The sequence below is a fragment of the Diaphorina citri genome, unplaced genomic scaffold (assembly GCF_000475195.1).
Source record: "Diaphorina citri unplaced genomic scaffold, Diaci psyllid genome assembly version 1.1 scaffold633, whole genome shotgun sequence".
Lineage (NCBI taxonomy): Eukaryota > Metazoa > Arthropoda > Insecta > Hemiptera > Psyllidae > Diaphorina > Diaphorina citri.
The window spans coordinates 77747-104230 of NW_007378066.1; the positions used below are offsets into that span (position 1 = coordinate 77747).

Here is a 26484-nt window from a genome sequence, read left to right on the forward strand (position 1 = left end):
GTTACGATGGATTAGAAACTAAATTGTATTATTACTTGTTGAGGTACTTCCCTTTTTTCTGGGCATCCTATTAAATCACTGCCAAGTGTAATACCCACTCGGGCACGGAGGTTCAACTCATTTATTTGATGTATTTATGAAAGTGTTTTCCCAAGTCAATATCTAACTTAAGGAACATTGAACATACTGAAGTAATGGATAGAAGTACATAGGATTGATTATTTGCACTCGACATGAACCAGAAGAGAAGTAGAAGAAGGAGAATTGCAATTATTCTTGCATTGTGTTTCGGTTCCTTCTCATAAGGATTATCTATTATTTGTTAGGTTTATATTAGACATCCTATGTATTAACATTATTCTTACCGTTTCTATTATTACTATACCTAGTATCCTAGTACTATACTATACCTAGATACTATACCTAGTATCCAGTAATAATAGAAACGGTAAGAATAAGGATTATCTATATCTGTTCTAATTGAAATTAGTTACGATTTGATCCTTCTATCTTACTTTTTGTCCACGGATCAGCAACCAAACCCCCGGGCTCGGATAAGATTTTCTACTAGTTCCTCCTACAGCGCACAGTTTTTTAATATTTTCGCTCAACTGAACCGGAACCGAAACTCTCAGAATTTTGATTCCAGGTATTTTTGCCATTGCACGTGTGTTATGTGCTATTGCTATTGTAATGTTCTTTGAATAAATCTCATACCTATTTGCATTCGAAAATTACGGGAGATTTTTTCTGTATGTACTGAACAGAGTTTTTTCCATGTGAACGTAACACTTTTTTTTTAGGGAGATTTAAAATTTCTATGGGCAGTTAGTTTTGTGTTCACACTTTTTTGAACACACTGATTACGAGCAATGTGTTTGTATTTGTAATGTTCGCTGAATAAATCTCATACCTATTTGCATTTGAAAATTACGGGAGATTTTTTTCTGTATGTACTGATCAGAGTTTGTTCCATGTGAACGGAACGTAACAGTTTTTTTAGGGAGATTTAAAATTTCTATGGGCAGTTAGTTTTGTGTTCACACTTTTTTGAACACACTGATTACGAGCAATGTGTTTGCATCCTGTTGAAATGGATTAGAAACTAAATTGTATTGTTACTTGTTGAGGTACTTCCCTTTTTTCTGGGCATCCTATTAAATCATTGCCAAGTGTAATACCCACTCGGGCACGGAGGTTCAACTCATTTATTTGATGTATTTATGAAAGTGTTTTCCCAAGTCAAAAAATTTTGATTCATTGTCGATCTAATCTGTTCTTTTCCTAGGCAAAAGTTTTGATGTCGATACTGTTTCGAATGACGAATAGATTGACCGTACTTCGTCGTTGACTATAACTTTGATCAAATTAAGGAGAAATACTGCCGTTGAGCAGAAATCTGACTCGCGCCATTAAGAAAACATTGAGGAACATTGAACATACTGATGTGATGGATAGAAGTACATAGGATTGGTTATTTGCACTCGACATGAACCAGAAGAGAAGTAGAAGAAGGAGAATTGCAATTATTCTTGCATTGTTTGTGGCGGACGTTATCAGACGCGAATCTCAATAAAGAGCAAGGGGGTCATGTAACATCGTAACCCCATCATGAAGATAGTGGATAATGAAAGGCCACTGGAAAATAAAAAAAAAAAATAATGTGAACGGAAAAAAAAAGTAAAAAGAGAAATCAGGAAATGTTACGAGGTAATATTTTGGCACCCAGCGGACGGGCTTAGCCAACTCCTAAGTCTAAAACCTCGAAATTTAGAAATACTGAAAATTTAAGTATAGGACCTTTTTTGATTGAGGGAACTGTAAGAGCGGTGATCTTATCGTCCCGAAAGTGGAAAGAAATAGGACAGGATAGAAGAAAGCCAGGCGTTCTGAGAACTAACCTTAGGACAGGAATACAGGATAGAAGAAAGCCAGCCGTTCTGAGAACTAACCTTAGGACAGGAATACAGGATAGAAGAAAGCCAGCCGTTCTGAGAACTAACCTTAGGTAACTGTTTTCTGTCCATTTATTTTTCTTACGTAACGCCGGGTCCACACATACGTAATGTAACGTGAAAATGTTAACGCGAGCGCCTTCCATGTATCAAAATTGACCAGTGTGGACGGGATAAAAGCACTCAAGTGAATGCTCGTCGAACGCTCGCCTCGGATCCATGATGTCGGTTTTCTGGTGATCTTTTTTGATGTTTGATACAGACGTGTTACACAAGTGTGGACGGGACGACGGGTTTCTGAACATCGAAGCGAGCACTACGATAACCTTGAAGCATGGAGCACTTGGTGAACACACGCGAGCGCTGAGTACTGTACCACGCTCGCGATTACATTACATGTTACATTACGCTGGTGTGGACCCGGCATAAATGACCAGAATGTTGGCACTAAATGAGCTGTTGGGTCCTAACTTGATGATTTTCCATGGACCCCCACTGACGAGTCGACTGAAACGGCCCATCATGCATGAAACCGCCTGAATCCTCAATGTCTTGACTGCACTTCGGAGTTTCTTGAACAACAGTTTCTTTGTTTTCCGTAACAGTTGCAACAGTTGAGTGCTTCCTCCTTAGATAGTGACGTGTATTGTAACCATGTAACGTTGAACACAATGGGGACAAGGTAGAGGTTGAGCACAATGTTTCCTCAAAATATTGAGTTTCATAGTCGTTTTCATTGAGTTTCACAAACTTGAGCTATTCTGCAAAAGTTTTAGACGAGGAGGATTCAGCTGTGAACTCACGCGAGCGCCGAGCCCGCGAATGGTACTGTACCACGCTCGCGATTACATTACATGTTACATTACGCTAGTGTGGACCCGGCATAAATGACCAGAATGTTGGAACTAAATGAGCTGTTGGGTTCTAACTTGATGATTTTCCATGGACCCCCACTGACGAATCGACTGAAACGGCCCATCATGCATGAAACCGCCTGAATCCTCAATGTCTTGACTGCACTTCGGGATTCGAAGTTTCTTGAACAACAGTTTCTTTGTTTTCCGTAACAGTTGCAACAGTTGAGTGCTTCCTCCTTAGATAGTGACGTGCATTGTAACCATGTAACGTTGAACACAATGGGGGGACAAGGTAGAGGTTGAGCACAATGTTTTCTCAAAATATTGAGTTTCATAGTCGTTTTCATTGAGTTTCACAAACTTGAGCTATTCTGCAAAAGTTTTAGACGAGGAGGATTCAGCTCAAGGTTTATTGAGTTTGTGAATGAATTGTTGGATTAAAAAAAAAAAAAACTAATAAAATAAGTAAATAGTTGTTATTGTAATTTGATCGATTTGCTATAAGTTTTCTACAATTTCCAAATGAGCTTTAAGTTTTCAACAATTTCGTACGATTTTGTATTGGATTTGCAAATCTGTTTGTTCCACCATAATTCCCATTTGTTTGTTTCGATTTTGATGAAATTTGGTAGACAGTACATAATACAATACATGTCCAGCATAGACATTAGGCCTTTGGGGGCCCCGCAGGTGAACTCGTCTTGGGGGCCCCACACTCACAGCTTCAGAATGTGTACTCGTACTTAGAAAATAATTCTTTTGTCCCTTACGTTTTTAAAAAATTATGCTCCATCACCGCTCCGTTTTTTTTTTTTTTTTTTTTTTTTTTTTTCTCTTATTAATGGAAAAATTTTTTTTTTGGCGCCCTCCTCTAATACCTCCGTACTACGTCTCTCTTGATAAAGGCAAATATTAATTTAATTGCAGAGCCGTAATGAGATCTGATCGGAAGGAAGAAGGAAGGATGGGGAAACGTAGTATTCTAGAACCTTGTTGTGGTGACTCGTGGTTACCCTTGATCTCCATATTTGCCAAGACAGGTTAGATACGGCGCTGCACGAGAGAGAAAAATATATTATTCCAAACACATTTAGCACTGGATGACCAATATACTCAATTTTGCAAACTTTGAAATTAATGTAATAGACGGGAAGCTAGGACATGAAATTCTGTGGAAGGTACAATGTGGTGTAGAAAGTGGGATGTGTTGTGGAAAATCGAGAACATTTCTTACTACTCAGACCGGGGGCGTTTGACGGCAGTGGCTGTCCGGAAAATCAAAAAAGGGACCAAAACCTAAAAAAAAAGAAAAAAAAAACTCTGAAACACTCTTGAAATTTTGAAAACCACTGATCATTGCGCCAATGCGACCTGTCCAATAAGTTTTTAATCGCCATATCATTTCATTATCAGATAGCTGATATCAAAATAATAAAACAATTTCTCAATAATCAAGAAATCAAATAATAAAACAACTTCTCAATAATCAAGTGATCTCACATCTCCTACATGGTTTTCTCTTCTCTAAACTGCATGATTATCATACGGACGGGCGCCAATTGACATAGTTTGTGTGCCCATGACGACTTTACTTAAAGGTCACTTTTGTTTATGTCACGCCATTAGATGCTCTAAGCCCCCGTTGATTTCTCCTTATTTACTTTATGTATGTAAATACCTTAGCTAAGCATCTAAGTTTGTAGGTACATTATGTACAATGTACACAGAAATGTTTATTTACAAACATAAATATTTCTCTTTATGTATTTACATATTTATCAATTAAGTATAGTAAAATTATTTTGTTAGTTTGTTTAGTTGGTAGCGCGTCTACCATGTAAGCGCTAGGCCGCGGGTTCGATTTCCACCCGGGACGGATATTATCCTGAACGGATAATGTTATAAGTAGTGCTTTATTTTGCAGAGATCAAGTTGTTCCATTATACCAACAGTTTCGTTCAAAATGTTCGTTCTCGGAACGGATGTCTTCTCTTCGCCTTCAGAACGATGAGACCTTAGCAATTACAGCTCTATCCAACTTTGTTTTTAATCAAAACAAGTGTTCCGTATAAAATGGTATTGGGGAAAAAATGGCATGTCCCTGGCTGCTAACATGCATGCATGCATGCATGCATAAGCCAGATGATAAAACAGATAAATTAATAATGTGAGTGGAATATATTTTGCCTTGCCTAGTTATTTCATGTATATTTCATCGCACATGATTCATCAGTGTAAATCTTTTTCATTTCAGTATTAATCTTTTCATCAGTTAATTTACAAATTATTAATTAATACCTGGGTCTGCAGTTCCTTGTCAGTAGTAGTCCTCTTCTACTCTTCAGTATTCTTATTCAACTCTTCAGTATTCTTCTTCAACCCTGCAGTAACTCTTCACGGGGCTAAAGACATTCGAAGTTGTGCCCCTTTTAAAATGAATTTATGAAAAGTAACTCTTCAGTCTGTATTTTGTGTTAGGTATTATTTGGCGTCACCCTCCTTTCAACTGTCCTAGACCTAACGCCTTCTTCCTTCTGTATCAAGTCTTCCTCAATGTTATCTATCCATCAGCCATCTCAGTAATTTGGTTTCTCTCCTAGAGTATGCTACTTCAAAGTTCAATTTCAATTTATTTTTCACAATATTTAAATCTTACCCTAAGCTTAATCTATGCTTCTAGGATAAGATTTGGATTGGCAATAGCTTATGCCGCTCTGAAAATGAGCTTCTGAAGCCCCGCCCAGTTGGACCCCAAAAAACCAGTGCCCTAAATCACCAAGTATGGAAAAGTATCTTACAAGTGTAATAGCCAATGGAAAAGCAGAATTTTGAATTTGGACGAATCATATCGAAATATGGAATTATAAATACTTTTCCATACTTTGGTGATTTAGGGCACAGGCAGCAATATTCCTTTCTTTATACTTTTTTATTCCATTTACATATTTATTCATTTAATAAGTAAACAAATAGATTTAAAAATTACTTGAACGTTACTACTTACTTCGTTCAGTGAACAAGCGTGAATCGCTGGACCCAGGTTTCTAGTCAACATGTAGAGATTTACTGCGTGCATTATCAGCGTTATGTAGGATATGTATTTGTAGTGGCGCATCCCTCCATGAAAGCTGGAGAAACACAGCTTACCTTCCTTTCTGATGTCAGCTACTCACGCTCAGACCGGCTGAAAGACCGCGGTCTGTCAGGCGGAAAGTGTGTGGTGGGAAAAGCTTCAGATCTATAACTGTCACACCGTCTGAGACTGAGAGGAGAGACCTAGGTCTCGAGAATTTTCCGCCACTCGCCCTCAGACTGCCTACTAGATAAGAAGAACCAAAAGGCAATGTCGGCTTTTAACGAATAAACTACCTATAATAATTCTTTGAAGTTCTGCACAATATATCTGCCTTTTGGTTCTTCTTATCTAGTTGACCCACAGAACTTATATATAATGACTGCTGAAACCCTCCGAGAGATTCTCAGACTGTCTGACAGTAGCGTGAATAAGGTAGGGTACTTTCGTTTACAAGATGGTTGTCCCGATTTAGGGTGTTTGGAATGTCATATTAAACCAGCCAGTCATACTCGGACCGTCGGAATCTGTGTGACGGACAAAGCTTTAGACCGTGGTCTCTCACATTTTCTAACACACTTACACTCGTATTTATGAACAAGAATGATCGTTCTTAGATCAGTCTCAAGTCAAAATTGACCAATCAAATGCCTTGAGACTATGCTTAGCACGAACTTAAGAGCCAGCATTTTGTTCATAAATATGGGTGTAAGATTCTATTCTATTCTATTCTATTCAAAACTTACTTGGCTTGATCATCCAGAACACACAGGAGACCATTGGGTTTCCCCTCGACCAGCTGCAGACACAGCGTATTGTCCGAGAATTCAATATGGCGCCAACGAATTCCCTCCTTATTCTATTCTATTCTATTCTATTCAAAACTTACTTGGCTTGATCATCCAGAACACACAGGAGACCATTGGGTTTCCCCTCGACCAGCTGCAGACACAGCGTATTGTCCGAGAATTCAATATGGCGCCAACGAATTCCCTCCTTATTCTATTCTATTCTATTCTATTCAAAACTTACTTGGCTTGATCATCCAGAACACACAGGAGACCATTGGGTTTCCCCTCGACCAGCTGCAGACACAGCGTATTGTCCGAGAATTCAATATGGCGCCAACGAATACCCTCCTTGTTGTATTCTTCCTGTTCGTATTGAAACACGTGCTGGTTGAAGTAGTACTGCAGGTGTTCGTTGGCGTAGTTGATGCACAGCTGCTCGAAACTACCAACGAAAAATTAAATGAAAGAAAAATTTTAGTTTGGAAAAAAATAAGCGGAAAGTAATTTAAGTAAAAAAATAATTGGAGTAAAAAGTACCGTAAAAAGTTAGAGAGCAACTAACTGCCAAAGAAAATTTGCGAAACAAAATTTGGTTGGACTGTGACAGCGAAAAATTTAGTAAAGAAAAAGAGTTTTGTTTTTTTGTTTTTTTTTTTTTTTTTTTTTTTTTTTTTTTTTTTTTTTTTTTTTAAGAGGTTTGACAGAGGGAACTGTAACTCTAGGGTCTTATCGTCCCGAAATCGGAGAGAGAAGGAAGACAGGATAGGAGAAAGCCAGCCGTTCCGAGAACGAACATTATCCCATCAGGATAAAATCCGCCCCGGGCGGGAATCGAACCCGCGGCCTAGCGCTTACAAGGCAGACGCATTACCAACTAAGCTAACTAGGCTGGCTTACATTTTCTTTCTTCTTATCATGATAAATTTGTGCATGTTAAATAGTGTCAGGTGAACTCATCTCAGAAATGAGCCTTTGTAAAACTACTCTTGACCACTACGCCACCGAGGCAGGGATTTAACCCACGCCCTTCTGTTTACCAGGCGGGCATCTTGACCACTTCAACACTGAGGCAGCTTTACCATTAAGGCACGGAATCTTGTGTTCATTCGATAAAAACGACAACTCAGTCTTCTTGAATCGCTCGATAAAAAAGTAAAAAATTTAGCTCATACATTGTTGTAGAGACTAGCAGAGATATTGTTACAGTGTTGCCAAAACGGAACCTCTCTCCCCCCCTCTATTTGGCCCCATTAACTCTAACGTCATAATTGGATGCCTCGTGCCAGAGCTAGTCCCGACCTAGGTCAATCTTGCAACATTGCCCGAAAACATGAGATAGGAATCATTGTGATGATTGGATACCTACTTACTATGTTGTGTTGTATACAGCGAAGATAATTGAGGGTCTTGGCACACGGGTGTTGAATGGTAATAGCTCAAGCTAGGACACTGTTAATAATAATAAATCTTGTTAATCTAGGGAATCTTCCCTTAACAGTGCATGACAGTTCCCTTTATCAAAAAATCTATGTGTGTCTTTGAAAATTGTTGGTATTTCGGATTTCCGTAAAAAACAGCCCAGGAAAACACGCCCTCGCTAAACCTCTCTACATCTGGCATAGGTATCTGTACTTGCTAATGCTATCTGTACTTAACGCAATTTATTGTACTCTCTGTTTTGTTTTATTCTTTTCTCTTTGTGCTAGAAACGAGATTGTGAAAGATTACGTACACAGCTCGCACGGGTTTTTTCCACTTCCACGAGCTGTTCTAGATCTTTTATTAATTTTCTTTCTGGCTCTCGTACCTCGTATTTGTACCTCCGAGTGATGCGGTTTTCAATGTCCTTTGTGTTTACGTTTTTGTATACAGGGTGTGGGTTGTACTGATATTCTTGTCCTTAATTGAGTAAAAGAAGAAAAGAAATTAAAGTCTCTTGTATCTTAGGCATAGGTAGTTAAATAGACTATGAAAACGGAATATTGTGTCACAATTTTAAGAAGAAAAATTCTCAAGTATTAAACCAAAGACATTTTTTTTTTTTTTTTTTTTTTTTTTACTTCCTCAATTCTCAGCGTTATCTATCGATCTCAGTAATTTGGTTTCTCTCCTAGAGTATGCTACTTCAAAGTTCAATTTCAATTTATTTTTTACAATATTTAAATCTTACCCTAAGCTTAATCTATGCTTCTAGGATAAGATTTGGATTGGCAATAGCTTATGCCCCTCTGAAAATGAGCTTCTGAAGCCCCGCCCTGTTGGACCCCAAAAAACCAGGCAGCAAAATTCCTTTCTAATGGTACGCATCAACCTAGGAATGGGTAACCGGTACCCATTATAATGGTAGCGGGGGTTCGTGAGATTAAACCCGGGTACCCAAGGGGTACGCAGGCGAAAAAAAGGTTGAGAATCGCTGTACTAGTAGTACTATAGAGCTATGACTATAAACTAGAAGTCGATTCTCCAAGGTCATGGATCGTGATAGAATCTTCCAATGTAAAAAGAACATTCAAACAGCTGAACTCTCTTCTTTAAATCGAGAAGTCGTTGCTAGTAAACCAGCTTGTTATTATCTTGTATAGAGTTATATGCTTGTGTTCTGGTTTGGCCTGGAATCTCAATGAAGAGCAAGGGGGTCAGGTAACATCGTAACCCTATCATGAAGATAGTGGATAATGAAAGGCCACTAGAAAAAAAAATAAATAAATTTAAAGTGAACGGAAAATAAAAGTAAAAAGAGAAATCAGGAAATGTTACGAGGTAATATTTTGGCACCTAGCGGACGGGCTTAGCCAACTCCTAAGTCTAAAACCACGAAATTTAGAAATACTGAAAATTTTAGTACAGGACCTTTTTTGATTGAGGGAACTGTAAGAGCGGTGATCTTATCGCCCCGAAAGTGGAGAACTAACCTTAGGTAACTGTTTTCTGACCATTTATTTTTCTTACGTAACGCCGGGTCCACACATACGTAATGTAACGTGAACATGTTAAGGCGAGCGCCTTCCATGTATCAAAATTGACTAGTGTGGACGGGATAGAAGCACTCGAGTGGATGCTCGCCGAACGCTCGCCTCGGATCCATGATGTCGGTTTTCTGGTGATCTTCTTTGATGTTTGATACAGACGTGTTACACAAGTGTGGACGGGACGACGGGTTTCTGAACATCGAAGCGAGCACTACGATAACCTTGAAGAATGGAGCACTTGATGAACACACGCGAGCGCTGAGCCCGCGAATGGTACTGTACCACGCTTGCGATTACATTACATGTTACATTACGCTAGTGTGGACCCGGCATAAATGACCAGAATGTTGCCACTAAATGAGCTGTTGGGTCCTAACTTGATGATTTTCCATGGACCCCCACTGACGAATCGACTGAAACGGCCCATCATGCATGAAACCGCCTGAATCCTCAATGTCTTGACTGCACTTCGGAGTTTCTTGAACAACAGTTTCTTTGTTTTCCGTAACAGTTGCAACAGTTGAGTGCTTCCTCCTTAGATAGTGACGTGTATTGTAACCATGTAACGTTGAACACAATGGGGGGACAAGGTAGAGGTTGAGCACAATGTTTTCTCAAAATATTGAGTTTCATAGTCGTTTTCATTGAGTTTCACAAACTTGAGCTATTCTGCAAAAGTTTTAGACGAGGAGGATTCAGCTCAAGGTTTATTGAGTTTGTGAATGAATTGTTGGATTAAAAAAAAAAAAAACTAATAAAATAAGTAAATAGTTGTTATTGTAATTTGATCGATTTGGATAAAAAAAAAAACTAATAAATAAGTAAATAGTTGTTATTGTAATTTGATCGATTTGCTATAAGTTTTCTACAATTTCCAAATGAGCTTCAAGTTTTCAACAATTTCGTACGATTTTGTACTGGATTTGCAACTCTGTTTGTTCCACATTAATTCCCATTTGTTTGTTTCGATTTGGATGAGATTTGGTAGACAATAATATAATACATGTCCAACACAGATATTGGGCCTTTGGGGGCCCCGCAGGGGCCACAGCTTCAGAATGTGTACTCGTACTTAGAGGAAAATGATTGTCATGTTTTTTTTTTTTTTTGTAGCAATGAAATAACTGCTACATTAGCCCATCCCCTATTAAGTCTCTCTCGACTTTTTTTTTTCGTAGCAATGAAATAACTGCTACATTAGCCCATCTCGTATTACGTCTCTCTTGACAAAGGCAAATATTAATTTAATTGCCAAGCCGTAATCAGCCAAGATCGGAAGGAAGAAGGAAGGATGGGGAAACGTAGTATTCTAGAACCTTGTTGTGGTGACTCGTGGTTACCCTTGATCTCCATATTTGCCAAGACAGGTTAGATACGGCGCTGCACGAGAGAAAAAAAAATATATTATTCCTAACACATTTAGCACTAGATGACCAATATACTCAATTTTGCAAACTTTGAAATTAATGTAACAGACGGGAAGCTAGGACATGAAATTCTGTGGAAGGTACAATGTGGTGTAGAAAGTGGGATGTGTTGTGGAAAATCGAGAACATTTCTTGAAAAATATATTATTCCAAACACATTTAGCACTGGATGACCAATATACTCAATTTTGCAAACTTTGAAATTAATGTAATAGACGGGAAGCTAGGACATGAAATTCTGTGGAAGGTACAATGTGGTGTAGAAAGTGGGATGTGTTGTGGAAAATCGAGAACATTTCTTATTCTTACTACTCAGACCGGGGCGTTTGACGACAATGACTGTCCGGAAAATCAAAAAAGGGACCAAAACCTAAAAAAAAAGAAAAAAAAAACTCTGAAACACTCTTGAAATTTTGAAAACCACTGATCATTGCGCCAATGCGACCTGTCCAATAAGTTTTTAATCGCCATATCATTTCATTATCAGATAGCTGATATCAAAATAATAAAACAATTTCTCAATAATCAAGAAATCAAATAATAAAACAACTTCTCAATAATCAAGTGATCTCACATCTCCTACATGGTTTTCTCTTCTCTAAACTGCATGATTATCATACGGACGGGCACCAATTGACATAGTTTGTGTGCCCATGACGACTTTACTTAAAGGTCACTTTTGTTTATGTCACGCCATTAGATGCTCTAAGCCCCCGTTGATTTCTCCTTATTTACTTTATGTATGTAAATACCTTAGCTAAGCATCTAAGTTTGTAGGTACATTATGTACAATGTACACAGAAATGTTTATTTACAAACATAAATATTTCTCTTTATGTATTTACATATTTATCAATTAAGTATAGTAAAATTATTGTGTTAGTTTGTTTAGTTGGTAGCGCGTCTACCATGTAAGCGCTAGGCCGCGGGTTCGATTTCCACCCGGGACGGATATTATCCTGAACGGATAATGTTATAAGTAGTGCTTTATTTTGCAGAGATCAAGTTGTTCCATTATACCAACAGTTTCGTTCAAAATGTTCGTTCTCGGAACGGATGTCTTCTCTTCGCCTTCAGAACGATGAGACCTTAGCAATTACAGCTCTCAAAAATGTTTATTTACAAACATAAATATTTCTGTTTAATACTGTTTATGTATTTACATATTTATCAATTAAGTATAGTAAAATTATTGTGTTAGTTAGTTTGGTTGGTAGCGCGTCTACCATGTAAGCGCTAGGCCGCGGGTTCGATTTCCACCCGGGACGGATATTATCCAGTGCCCTAAATCACCAAAGTATGGAAAAGTATCTTACAAGTGTAATAGCCAATGGAAAAGCAGAAGTTTGAATTTGGACGAATCATATCGAAATATGGAATTGTAAATACTTTTCCATACTTTGGTGATTTAGGGCACTGAACGGATAATGTTATAAGTAGTGCTTTATTTAGACTGTCAGCAGAGGTCAAGTTGTTCCATTACACCAACAGTTTCGTTCAAAATGTTCGTTCTCGGAACGGATGTCTTCTCTTCGCCTTCAGAACGATGAGACCTTAGCAATTACAGATCTATCCAACTTTGTTTTTAATCAAACCAAGTGTTCCGTATAAAATGGTATTGGGGAAAAAATGGCATGTCCCTGGCTGCTAACATTTAACATGCATGCATGCATAAGCCAGATGATAAAGCAGATAGATTAATAATGTACGTGGAATATATTTTGCCTTGCCTAGTTATTTCATGTATATTTCATCGCACATGATTCATCAATTCATCAGTGTAAATCTTTTTCATTTCAGTATTAATCTTTTCATCAGTTAATTTACAAATTAATACCTGGGTCTGCCTGCCGTTCCTTGTCAGTAGTCCTCTTCGACTGCATCGTCTGCATCTTGTTTGTCCGCATTTTGTGTTAGGCGTTATTTGGCGTTACCCTGATACCCTCCTTTAAACTACCCGAGACCCTGGGGTCTAACGCCTTCTTCCTTCTGTATCAAGTCTTCCTCAACGTTATCTATCCAACTCATTTTTAGTCTCTCTCCTAGAGTATGCTGCTTCAAAGTTCAATTCCAATTATTATATTTTTTACGATATTTAAATCTTACCCTAAGCTTAATCTATGCTTCTAGGATAAGATTTGGGTTGGCAATAGCTTATGCCCCTCTGAAAATGAGCTTCTGAAGCCCCGCCCTGTTGGACCCCAAAAAACCAGGCAGCAAAATTCCTTTCTTTATACTTTTTTATTCCATTTACATATTTATTCATATAATAAGTAAACAAATGGATTTAAAAATTACTTGTACGTTACTTCGTTCGGTGAACAAGCGTGAATCGCTGGACCCAGGTTTCTAGTCAACATGTAGAGATTTACTGCGTGCATTATCAGTGTTATGTAGGATATGTATTTGTAGTGGCGTATCCCGCCATGAAAGCTGGGGAAACACAGCTTACCTTCCTTTCTGATGTCAGCTACTCACGCTCAGACCGGCTGAAAGACCGCGGTCTGTCAGGCGGAAAGTGTGTGGTGAGAAAACCTTCAGATCTAGGACTGTCACACCGTCTGGGAGACCTTGGTCTCGAGAATTTTCCGCCACTCCCCCTCAGACTGTCTGACAGTAGAATAGAATATACCTTGTTTATCCTGCCAGAATGAGACTGAAAAGTCCCTTTACTCCCGCAGTCTAAACAAGGTCTTATTTAGGCATCTTGACCACTTCAACACTGAGGCAGCTTTACCATTAAGGCACGGAATCTTGTGTTCATTCGATAAAAACGACAACTCAGTCTTCTTGAATCGCTCGATAAAAAAGTAAAAAATTTAGCTCATACATTGTTGTAGAGACTAGCAGAGATATTGTTACAGTGTTGCCAAAACGGAACCTCTCTCCCCCCCTCTATTTGGCCCCATTAACTCTAACGTCATAATTGGATGCCTCGTGCCAGAGCTAGTCCCGACCTAGGTCAATCTTGCAACATTGCCCGAAAACATGAGATAGGAATCATTGTGATGATTGGATACCTACTTACTATGTTGTGTTGTATACAGCGAAGATAATTGAGGGTCTTCGCACACGAGTGTTGAATGATAATAGCTCAAGCTAGGACACTGTTAATAATAATAAATCTTGTTAATCTAGGGAATCTTCACCAAATCTTGAGGGAAGATTCCCTTGCTAAAGAAACAACAAAGATTGAGTGCGAAGGCGAAGAAGGGCATCCACTCGAAAAAAATTGTAACCAAAACCAAATGACCCCCTAATTTTCTGGACATTGTGATGATTGGATACCTACTTACTATGTTGTGTTGTATACAGCGAAGATAATTGAGGGTCTTGGCACACGGGTGTTGAATGGTAATAGCTCAAGCTAGGACACTGTTAATAATAATAAATCTTGTTAATCTAGGGAATCTTCCCTTAACAGTGCATGACAGTTCCCTTTATCAAAAAATCTATGTGTGTCTTTGAAAATTGTTGGTATTTCGGATTTCCGTAAAAAACAGCCCAGAGTCGTGGAATTTCATTCTGGGAAAAGCGTATATACCCTGGTTTAGTAGTTGGACTTGAACTCTGCTTGTTCAATCTCTCTCGTGTTCTATACAAGTAAACAATACCTACCAGGGTTCAATCACCCCTTCCCGAGTCTGAAATAATAATAGCAACTAAACAACAAATCAACAAATCTGTTTTTCAACACGTTCATTTTAAATAGTTTTAGCAGACCAGTTTTTTTTTTTTTTTTTTTTTTGTTTAAATCTAAAAAAAAAACAGTATACAAATTATTTGTTGATGGATTAATTAAGGTAGGGTACTTTCGTGAATAAACAGTAGCGTGAATAAGGTAGGGTACTTTCGTTTACAAGATGGTTGCCCCGATTTAGGGTGTTTGGAATGTCATATTAAACCAGCCAGTCATCCTCGGACCGTCGGAACCTGTGTGACGGACAAAGCTTTAGACCGTGGTCTCTCAGATTTTCTAACACACTTACACTCGTATTTATGAACAAAATGCTGGCTCTTAAGTTCGTGCTAAGCATAGTCTCAAGGCATTTGATTGGTCAATTTTGACTTCCTTAATTGAGTAAAAGAAGAAAAGAAATTAAAGTCTCTTGTATCTTAGGCATAGGTAGTTGAATAGTCTATGAAAACGGAATATTGTGTCACAATTTTAAGAAGAAAAATTCTTAAGTATTAAACCAAAGACATTTTCTTTCTTCTTATCATGATAAATTTGTGCATGTTAAATAGTGTCAGGTGAACTCATCTCAGAAATGAGCCTTTGTAAAACTAACATTTTCTTTCTTCTTATCATGATAAATTTGTGCATGTTAAATAGTGTCAGGTGAACTCATCTCAGAAATGAGCCTTTGTAAAACTACTCTTGACCACTACGCCACCGAGGCAGGGATTTAACCCACGCCCTTCGGTTTACCAGGCGAGCATCTTGACCACTGAGACAGCTTTACCATTAAGGCCCCGAATATTGTGTTCATTCGATAAAAACGATAACTCAGTCTTCTTGAATCGCTTGATAAAAAAAGTAAAAAATTTAGCTCATACAATGTTGTAGAGACTAGCAGAGATATTGTTACAGTGTTGCCAAAACGGAACCTCTCTCCCCCCTCTCTTTGGCCCCATTACCTCTAACGTCATAATTGGATGCCTCGTGCCAGAGCTAGTCCCGACCTAGGTCAATCTTGCAACACAGGTATTAAACACGCAACCAAAGACGTGACGTATGAAAAACCATTCCATGTACTTTTGCCTTTCGGGATTTACTTCAGATGTTACGGACCTCCTAGAGTTCTTCCACCCTACAAAGGGCAAATTTCGTTCGCTGTAGGATTTTTCATTTTATTCTTCAGAACAATTCAATCTCGAGCTCAATAAACTTTGAGCTGAACCCTCCTCGTCTAAAACTTTAGCAGTTCGAATCCTAGTTCAAACATAAATGGCATTAATCGAGAAACGCACTTATGACTAAACCTGTAGCTTATCGCCGAGGGTAATGGCTGTTGTTACAGGGTGACTTTCAAACCCGTATCAAACAAAAAGCCCACCTTAGGGTACCTCTCTCCTATTTTTCTTCTATGTACCTATAAAATATGAGTAGATAGATATAGTTTAACCATCCTATGCAAAAACTGGATGTGACTTCATCTTCGACCAAAGTGGCATAATTCATCCGTCCAATCTATCCACCATGACCGTGTATGTAAATTAATAATGATAAAATGTATGTAAATTTTTGGGGAGAGAGAAAAAATGCTACGAGATGAAAATCATAATTTGGCCCGGTTGTAACTAGAATGGACATCACGCACTTATGACTAAACCTGTAGCTTATCGCCGAGGGTAATGGCTGTTACAGGGTGACTTTCAAACCCGTATCAAACAAAAAGCCCACTTTAGGGTACCTCTCTCCTATTTTTCTTCCATGTACCTAATAAATATGAGTAGATATATATAGTTTAACCATCCTCTGCAAAAACTGGATGTGACTTCATCTTCGACCAAAGTAGCATAATTCATCCGTCCAATCTATCCACCATGACCGTGTATGTAAATTAATAATGATAAAATGTATGTAAATTTTTGGAGAGAGAGAAAAAATGCTACGAGATGAAAATCATAATTTGGCCCGGTTGTAACTAGAATGGACATTAACATGGTTCTTCTCACTCTGATAACACCTGTAGCTTATCGCCGTATCAAACAAAAAGCCCACTTTAGGGTACCTCTCTCCTATTTTTCTTCTATGTACCTAATAAATATGAGTAGATAGATATAGTTTAACCATCCTATGCAAAAACTGGATGTGACTTCATCTTCGACCAAAGTGGCATAATTCATCCGTCCAATCACCATGACCGTGTATGTAAATTAATAATAATAAAATGTATGTAAATTTTTGGGGAGAGAGAAAAAATGCTACGAGATGAAAATCATAATTTGGCCCGGTTGTAACTAGAATTAACATGGTTCTTCTCACTCTGATGGTCAAACATGATAGTAATACATAAACATGATATACATAGTAAAACATTAATTTAAATATAACGCCGGCATTACTCCGCGGTGAATTCCATACGGCCTGAATTTGAGAAATATCATTTCCTTCTTGATTCTCTTGAAGGGGAATCTAAAAATGAAAATCTAACGCTCTTAAAAAAAAAAAAAGTTGAAGTAGAAAGTAAACAAGATAATCAAAATGTGTTATCGAAAAATAAATGATTACATAAAAAAGGTACCTACTCTGTAAATGTGTAAATAAAGTTTTGAATAGCTACCCTGTTTGGATATAAAAAACCTCTACATATTTAATACACTACCGTTAACTCTGTGCATGAATAAATTGAGATGGATATTCCACCTGAAATGCCCATTTCTAATCTGATCGAAGCACTATAAAAAATTAAAAAGCTTCAAAACATTGAAACTATCTAATGAAGTGCAGGGTTCCCATTTTAAAACTAAGCTCCTATCTAATAGTCAATTTATATTAACATTTAAACACATACAAGCAATAACTTTCATATCTTAGTAGACTGACGTTAATTCAGAAGAATTATGAATAACTCGCTTAGGTAGTTGTACAATGTAAGAATATTCTGTTAAAAATTAAATTTGTTAACATTGGAATTACTCAAATAAAATAAAAAAGTAGACGGTGCAATAGATACTAAATAAAAGACAAACAAATAAAAATGGGAACCCTTTGCTGTCTTGTAAATAAATCGCGTGTGCCTTCTTTGTTCGCATACAAAAACGGCACCTCTTCGTCTATAAATAAATTGTCCTCCTTGTATACATAACTAAAATTTTCTTTATTTTGTTTTTATGTTTCATCTTGTCTCTTAACCCGAAAATGCCCTTAACATTTGTAACACTCCCGGTCCTAATCAACAGAGACAGCCCAGGAAAACACGCCCTCGCTAAACCTCTCTACATCTGGTCTGGCATAGGTATCTGTACTTGCTAATGCTATCTGTACTTAACGCAATTTATTGTACTCTCTGTTTTATTCTTTTCTCTTTGTGCTAGAAACGAGATTGTGAAAGATTACGTACATAGCTCGCACGGGTTTTTTCCACTTCCACGAGCTGTTCTAGATCTTTTATTAATTTTCTTTCTGGCTCTCGTACCTCGTATTTGTACCTCAGCTTGCACGGGTTTTTTCCACTTCTACGAGTTGTTCTAGATCTTTTATTAATTTTCTTTCTGGCTCTCGTACCTCGTATTTGTACCTTAAAATAATTACCAGCTTGTGTTCTACAGTTTCTACACACATTTGACGTCAGCTTGTGACATACAGTGTGTCTTGAAGAATAAGGGACCACGCTGTCACCTATCCTGTCACGGATACGTTCCGTCACCGAAAGGCCCGTCCCCACATGTTCTGAAAAAAAATCGTGTCGTACCTAGTGGGAACACACTCATTTAAATACATTGCCTGCAGGACATTTGATGAAACTCAGGACAAGTGGATACGGGCCTTTGAGGACTTGAGATTGGAATAAATAATGCACGAAAGCACAGCTATCCAAGGTAAAATAATATGAAACAAGCGGGACAAGCGGATGGTCCAGAGCTTGCTTGCCTAGTTGAAGGTTCCGGATTCGATGCCCATCTTGGGCGAAAAATATGGGTCGGAAGAGGGAGGGGAGTGTGCAAAGCCTACAAACGTAATATGCTCCATACGCTATGGACATTGAATGCGGAATTTACTTTACACATTTCAATTAGTTTTATTGAAAAGCTCTCGATGGTGAAGTACACGCATGTCCCCCCGTCTTGAGTGCCAGTGGCATGCTTCGAGTGCATGATCTCCCGAGAACCTTTCACTCTGCCCAGATTCTTAGATATATTTAATTAATGAGACGGAACAAATAATAATCAGAGAAAAAAAAATCCATAATTCTGGGGATTGAACCCGAGACCTTTAGCATAGCAGCCTTACTCTTCCCAGGGCAGCATCCCTTTTCAATTTTTCATTCAACTTGAGAAAAATTAAGACACACATTTTGCTGCAGGTAATAAACACGCAACCAAAGACGTGACGTATGAAAAACCATTCCATGTACTTTTGCCTTTAGGGATTCACTTCAGATGTTACGGACCTCCTAGAGTTCTTCCACCCTACAAAGGGCAAATTTCGTTCGCTGTAGGATTTTTTATTTTATTCTTCTGAACAATTCAATCTCGAACTCAATAGACTTTGAGCTGAACCCTCCTCGTCTAAAACTTTAGCAGAATAGCTAAAGTTTGTGTCGACTGTAGCTCTATACTTTCAATATTTCTCTTCGTTTTTGGCATACAAATTTGTTGATGGATTAGACGGAAAGGGACAAGATTCCCTTTTAGTTCCCCCTGACCGATAGCTAAAGTTTGTGTCGACTGTAGCTCTATAGTTTCAATATTTCTCTTCGTTTTTGGCATACAAATTTGTTGATCGATTAGACGGAAAGGGACAAGATTCCCTTTTAGTTCCCCCTGACCTACTCATCCAACTTGAATTGAATATTCTATCATCTATGTTTTCTATTTTTATATTCCATAGTGTGCAAAGCCTACAAACGTAATATGCTCCATACGCTATGGACATTGAATGCGGAATTTACTTTACACATTTCAATTAGTTTTATTATTTTTATGCTCATTTTCAACCTTCATTTTGCGATTTGCTTATGCATTACGTCCTGTTGGTTTATTATTATTACTATTATTATTATTATTATTATTATTATTATTATTATTATTATTATTATTATTATTATTATTATTATTATTATTATATTCCATAGTGTGCAAAGCCTACAAACGTACAAACGTAATATGCTCCATACGCTATGGACATTGAATGCGGAATTTACTTTACACATTTCAATTAGTTTTCTTATTTTTATGCTCATTTTCAACCTTCATTTTGCGATTTGCTTATGCATTACGTCCTGTTGGTTTATTACTTTCTATTACTATTTCAACCTTCATTTTGCGATTTGCTTATGCATTACGTCCTACCTCCTTTGTGTTTTTTTTTTTTTTTTTTTTTTTTTTTTTTAACGAAATGGCATTTATAGAGATGGCCTTCTAGGCTGTTCTTGCTTTGGACTGCTCAGTCGTTAATAACGTTCTCTTCTTCGAAGTAGTGAATGAACATTTTCATGACTTTGACGATGCATGAGAAGTATGAGGACATGGGTTACGGTATGAAATGGTCTGACCTTTAGGAAAAAGGACGAAGGTACTATGTACAAGTTTAGTATTCCCACTTGTAATCAATAGTGGCCAACTTTTCTCTATTTAGATTGACCTAATTCCCTGTGTTTGCTGTCCTTGATTTCAGATTTCACTTCGCTAGTCCCCCACCATTCCTCATCACATGGATATAGAACGGGAACTGGAAGAATGCATGAGAAGTATGAGGACATGGGTTACGCTTACGGTATAAAACGGTCTGACCTTTAGGAAAAAGGACGAAGGTACTGTGTACAAGTATTCCCACTTGTAATCAATAGTGGCCAACTTTTCTCTATTTAGATTGACCTAATTTCCTGTGTTTGCTGTCCTTGATTTCAGATTTCACTTCGCTAGTCCCCCACCATTCCTCATCACATGGATATAGAACGGGAACTGGAAGATGGCAATGACACCAAGGCCAACGAATATGTCAAGACATTACTCAAGGAGAAAATGACGCTCGACTCGGACTCTCACTCCTACACACTCAAACTCCTTGACGATGAAATCAACAAGGCCATGGCTTCCAACAAGAAGAAGTACGACTCACCCTATCTGGATCTGTTTCGAGAGAAACCCATCCTGGTGAAGGTGAAAGTCCTGGTGCCTGTCAAGGAACACCCGCGCTTCAACTTTGTCGGCAAACTGTTGGGACCCAAGGGTAATTCTCTGCGGCGATTACAAGAGGAGACCATGACCAAGATGTCAATCCTGGGGAAGGGCTCTATGCGCGATCGATCAAAGGAGGAAGAACTTCGTAAGGAAGGCGATCCGAAGAACGCTCATCTGGTGGAAGATCTCCATGTGCAGGTATCTGCCCTGGCTCCCCCAAGGAGGAAGAACTTCGTAAGGAAGGCGATCCGAAGAACGCTCATCTGGTGGAAGATCTCCATGTGCAGGTATCTGCCCTGGCTCCCCCTGCCGAGGCACATGCTCGTATAGCGTACGCGCTGTCAGAACTCCGCAAGTATATTATCCCGGATGTGAATGATGAGATCCGTCAGGAGCAATTCCGTGAGATGGGCTACGTGCATCACGAGCCGAGGCCTCAGATGAGACACCCCCGCCCTCCCCCTCACATGGTAGCAGCACGCCCCGCCCCGGGCCTCCTAGCCCCACCCCGCATGCAACATGCTGCCCCTCCCCACATGGTGCGCCCCCCACACCCTCCACCCCCACCCGCTGCGAGCAGAGGCAAAGTGTTGAGTATTTTGGATCGTGCGCGCGCAGCTATGGAGAAGCCAGCGCCCTCTGCCGGTGTGTATGAGTACGAGGACCCTCACGCCGCGCATGCGTACTACGAGACCACGGCATCCTATGACCCCGCCATGTATGATCCGTACGCTAGTACTGCCGGGGATTACTATGACACCTCGGCCAGTTACTATGAGACCGCGGCCCCTGCACCTCTCCCGTCTACATCCTCTCGTACTGGTGGGTCTGGCTGGAAATCATCTTCTGGGTATGCGGAACATCACTCTTCCTCCCGGAGCAAGTCTTCGGCCCCCATACGATCCTCTAGCAGCGGTAAGTACCGATCCGAACCCTATTAGGCACAAATCTGGCTTGACAAAGCTGACGCTTGAAGATTATTATTTTAGTTGACTTCAGTATTTTAGTTTCTGTTTTTATTATGTCAACAGAATGAAGATTGTGCGAATGAAATAAAAAAAGATACCTCAATGGGGTATTCAATTCCCGATTAATGATTAAATGTTGTTTATTCTTCAGACATCATTGTAAAAAAAAAAAGAACATAATATCAAGCTACTCGTTATAACCTATGTAGTACCAACCAATAATACTCCACTACAAAACCCCCCAAATTAAAAAAAAAAAAAAGTTGAAGTAGAAAGTAAATAAGATAATCAAAATGTGTTATCGAAAAATAAATGATTACATAAACAAGGTACCTACTCTGTAAATGTGTAAATAAAGTTTTGAATAGCTACCATGTTTGGATATAAAAAACCTCTACATATTTAATACACTACCGTTAACTCTGTGCATGAATAAATTGAGATGGATATTCGACCTGAAATGCCCATTTCTAATCTGATTGAAGCACTATAAAAAATTAAAAAGCTTCAAAACATTGAAACTATCTAATGAAGTGCAGGGTTCCCATTTTAAAACCAAGCTCCTATCTAATAGTCAATTTATATTAGCATTTAAACACATACAAGCAATAACTTTCATATCTTAGTAGACTGACGTTAATTCAGAAGAATAACTCGCTTAGGTAGTTGTACAATGTAAAAATATTCTGTTAAAAATTAAAATTGTTAACATTGGAATTACCCAAATAATAAAAAAGTAGACCGTGCAATAGATACTAAATAAAAGACAAAAAAATAAAAATGGGAACCCTTTGCTGTCTTGTAAATAAATCGCGTATGCCTTTTTTGTTCGCATACAAAAACGGCCTCTTCGTCTATAAATAAAGTGTCCTCCTTGTATACATAACTAAAAATTTCTTTATTTTGTTTTTATGTTTCATCTTGTCTCTTAACCCGAAAATGCCCTTAACATTTGTAACACTCCCGGTCCTAATCAACAGCTCTCCCTCTCCCTCTCTCATTCTCTCTCTCTCTCTGTCTCTCTCTCTCTCCCTCTCTCATTCTCTCTCTCTCTCTCCCTCTCTCCCTCCCTCTCCCTCTCTCATTCTCTCTCTCTCGTGACGAGGTGTGCGTCTTGTGTCATCTTAACAAATAAAGAATGTTGGAGGTGGCTCAACAAATGGCGTATGACCAGAAAAAGTCGTGAATGCCAGCCTAGTTGGCTTGCAGGGTGCTCAATCAACAGAGTACGGTTATGAAGATCGCAAGAGAAGATTGGACCCGTACAGCGATGTGGAAAGCAAGAAGTTTGTTGGATCCAGAGTTGTCAAATATAAATAAAAACAAAAAGAACAAAACTTGTCCTCGAAAACAACCCACTGAACCCACTCGATCATCGACTTAAAATATTTGCAAATTAATTGGAGTAAAATGTAATTTGATTTGTTTAAATATTTCCTTCTAATAATTATTAAATCATTGTATAATTTTTGCAAACCTGCTTTTACTACGGTAGGCTTTGGTATGAAATTCTTAAATGTTAAATTATATTTTGAATTTTATCATTTATAACAAATATTATTAATTTTAATAAATTAATGTATGTTTTATATATTCCATTTTTGCAAAATGTTATTAATGTAATGCGATAAAGGCAGAATAGAGTACTTTTTTTTACACCAACAGAAACAAATTATGATGAAATATTTTGTTTTTATAGGATATTGATTAAAAAAGGAAAGTAAAAATGCATTTAGTGAATTTGTACCCTGTACTTATCTAAAATTTAACATTAGGAATTCTAATAAAATGTACATACAAGATTTCACTAGTGCTTCTAATTATCCAGATCCAATTTTGGTTTAACTAATTCAGAGAAAATAGAACTAGACAGTATCTTATCTTGTAACTTGGAAATTTAAAGGTGGTATAGTTGGTAAAAACCAAAATAGCATCCCTAAAATATGAAGAAGATTAAGATTATAGAGCTGTTCGAACTCCAAATTATTCTTGTATAATAAATGTTCATGGGCTCTAAAATGTCATGTATGTAATAACCAATCCAAAAACTCATTTAATTCGATATGGATAAATATTTATTTAAGATCATTACTTCAGTAATTTTTTATTTATTTTTCTTTTCAATCATTATTTTATTCTTATATAAGATTAAATTTAAAACTTTTCCGTAGATTTAAACCTAATATTATAATTTTTGTTTTTAGACATTTATTTTTATTTTATTATTCATTATGAATTTTCTTGTAAGTTTTCTATTTTATAATCGGGTTTTTTTTCCATTTTCGACTCAAATAAATCTCAGATAAAAATTATAATCCACCCATCTTATATTATTTTATATCCTCACCCGAATATTTTTTTTTATTTTCAGTTCTTTTTACTTTTTCAAATAGGTTTTATTGTAAGAGATAATATTTGTAAAATACTTGAGATAAGAGATATAAATAAAAAATAACTGGTGCATATTTTGTCTCTTACCGTCCAATTTCAACATAATTATTTGGATGGGAATGTGATCATTAAATAAATAAATTTAATTTGAAAAAAAAAAAAAAAAAAAAAAAAAGAAATTCATTAAAAAATTAAAAAAAAACATGCACATAATGATTTGATACTAACTATTTGACCAAAAAATTAATGTCAATTAAATACCGCATAAAACTTCTAATAGTTTTACACCATGTAAAAGAAGAAAGAAAATACATGTACCTATTATTTTCCCTAAAGAAAATGACGCGAACTACCTTGAACAACCTTGTGTGAAAACTCCTTGGTTGTTCGTAATAAAAAGACCAATCACCAATTAAAATGCTAATATTGATGGATATTTGAATAATGTGAATGCCCCAACAGTAATTATACTAATTACTTTTCCGTACCCACAACTATTCTTTTTGTCATAGACTACAGGATTGAGTGTAATTCATGTTTATAAAGCGATTAAAAGTTATTTTAGATATACAAAATCTTCAACACCTAATTCCAAAGGCGATATTCCACGGAAACTCATCAACTGCCTCAACATTACTGAATAATAACAGTTGCATAAACAAGTTAACATCTAACGAGAATTTCAAAGGTAAGCTATAAGTTAACTTTATCTGTTTTCTTGTCTAAAGGAAGTCTAATACAACGCTCTAAATAATTTAAATGGAACTAACCACACTCCGATTCTGGGTCACCTTTGTAAGTTTCGTCGCCCGTAAGTACCCACTTCTGCTTTACCCTTCGTCTGTCTTGTACTTATGTGTTACTGTCCATCTTCAAATAAGTGGTCTGGCTGTGGGACGTTAAACAGAGAGGAGAACAGCTAACCCTAACCAGCCTAGCTAGCTGGCAGTTTACTGTGGACTGTGGGACGTTAAACAGAGAGGAGAACAGCTAACCCTAACCAGCCTAGCTAGCTGGCAGTTTCAAAGGGTTCTCCCTGCTTTTAAAGAATAAGCAGTAAGCACAAGTCCTCACGATGGTTGACTGCGGTTCAGGACGAGCCAATTAAACATGGCTAGAGACCATCACCCTGTTGTATGGCAGATACAACAAGCTGGGCCCGTCCCTCCGGGAATTATTTAGCCCGTAGTTTATTCGATCAGTACCTATGTACCTACCTAATTTGTTTAATAACACCAACAGAAACAAATTATGATGAAATATTTTGTTTTTATAGGATATTGATTAAAAAAGGAAAGTAAAAATGCATTTAGTGAATTTGTACCCTGTACTTATCTAAAATTTAACATTAGGAATTCTAATAAAATGTACATACAAGATTTCACTAGTGCTTCTAATTATCCAGGTCCAATTTTGGTTTAACTAACTCAGAGAAAATAGAACTAGACAGTATCTTATCTTGTAACTTGGAAATTTAAAGGTGGTATAAGTAGTTGGTAAAAACCAAAATAGCATCCCTAAAATATGAAGAAGATCAAGGTTATAGAGCTGTTCTAACTCCAAATTATTCTTGTATAATAAATGTTCATGGGCTCTAAAATGTCATGTATGTAATATCCAAAAACTCATTTAATTCGATCCAAACACTCATTTAATTCGATATGGATAAATATTTATTTAAGATCATTACTTCAGTAATTTTTTATTTATTTTTCTTTTCAAGCATTATTTTATTCTTATATAAGATTAAATTTAAAACTTTTCCGTAGATTTAAACCTAATATTATAATTTTTGTTTTTAGACATTTATTTTTATTTTATTAATCATTATTAATTTTCTTGTAAGTTTTCTATTTTACAATCGGGTTTTTCCATTTTCGACTCAAATAAATCTCAGATAAAAATTATAATCCACCCATCTTATATTATTTTATATCCTCACCCGAATATTTTTTTTTATTTTCAGTTCTTTTTACTTTTTCAAATAGGTTTTATTGTAAGAGATAATATTTGTAAAATACTTGAGATAAGAGATATAAATAAAAAATAACTGGTGCATATTTTGTCTCTTACCGTCCAATTTCAACATAATTATTTGGATGGGAATGTGACCATTAAATAAATAATTTCAATTTGAAAAAAAAAAAAAAAAAAAAAAAAAAAAGAGATTCATTAAAAAATTAAAAAAAAAAAAACAAACA

The 26484-nt window shown here is 37.2% G+C and overlaps 1 protein-coding gene across 4 annotated transcripts in view; it reads left to right on the forward strand.

Annotated features, from left to right (window-relative positions):
• Positions 1 to 26484, forward strand: part of LOC103510682 (KH domain-containing, RNA-binding, signal transduction-associated protein 2-like) — a 115526-nt gene that overhangs the window by 49282 nt on the left and 39760 nt on the right. The window contains exons 2-4 of one of the 4 annotated variants that reach the window (XM_008475367.3): positions 20652 to 21122; positions 21212 to 21839; positions 23118 to 23303. In XM_008475367.3, the coding sequence (XP_008473589.1) occupies positions 20688 to 21122; positions 21212 to 21839; positions 23118 to 23212 (1158 nt within the window). In that variant the 5' untranslated portion in view covers positions 20652 to 20687 and the 3' untranslated portion in view covers positions 23213 to 23303. Of the gene's footprint in view, positions 1 to 20651; positions 21123 to 21190; positions 21840 to 23117; positions 23304 to 26484 lie in introns of those variants that run through there. The other 3 variants (XM_026824683.1, XM_026824684.1, XM_026824685.1) reach the window with 3 other exon arrangements.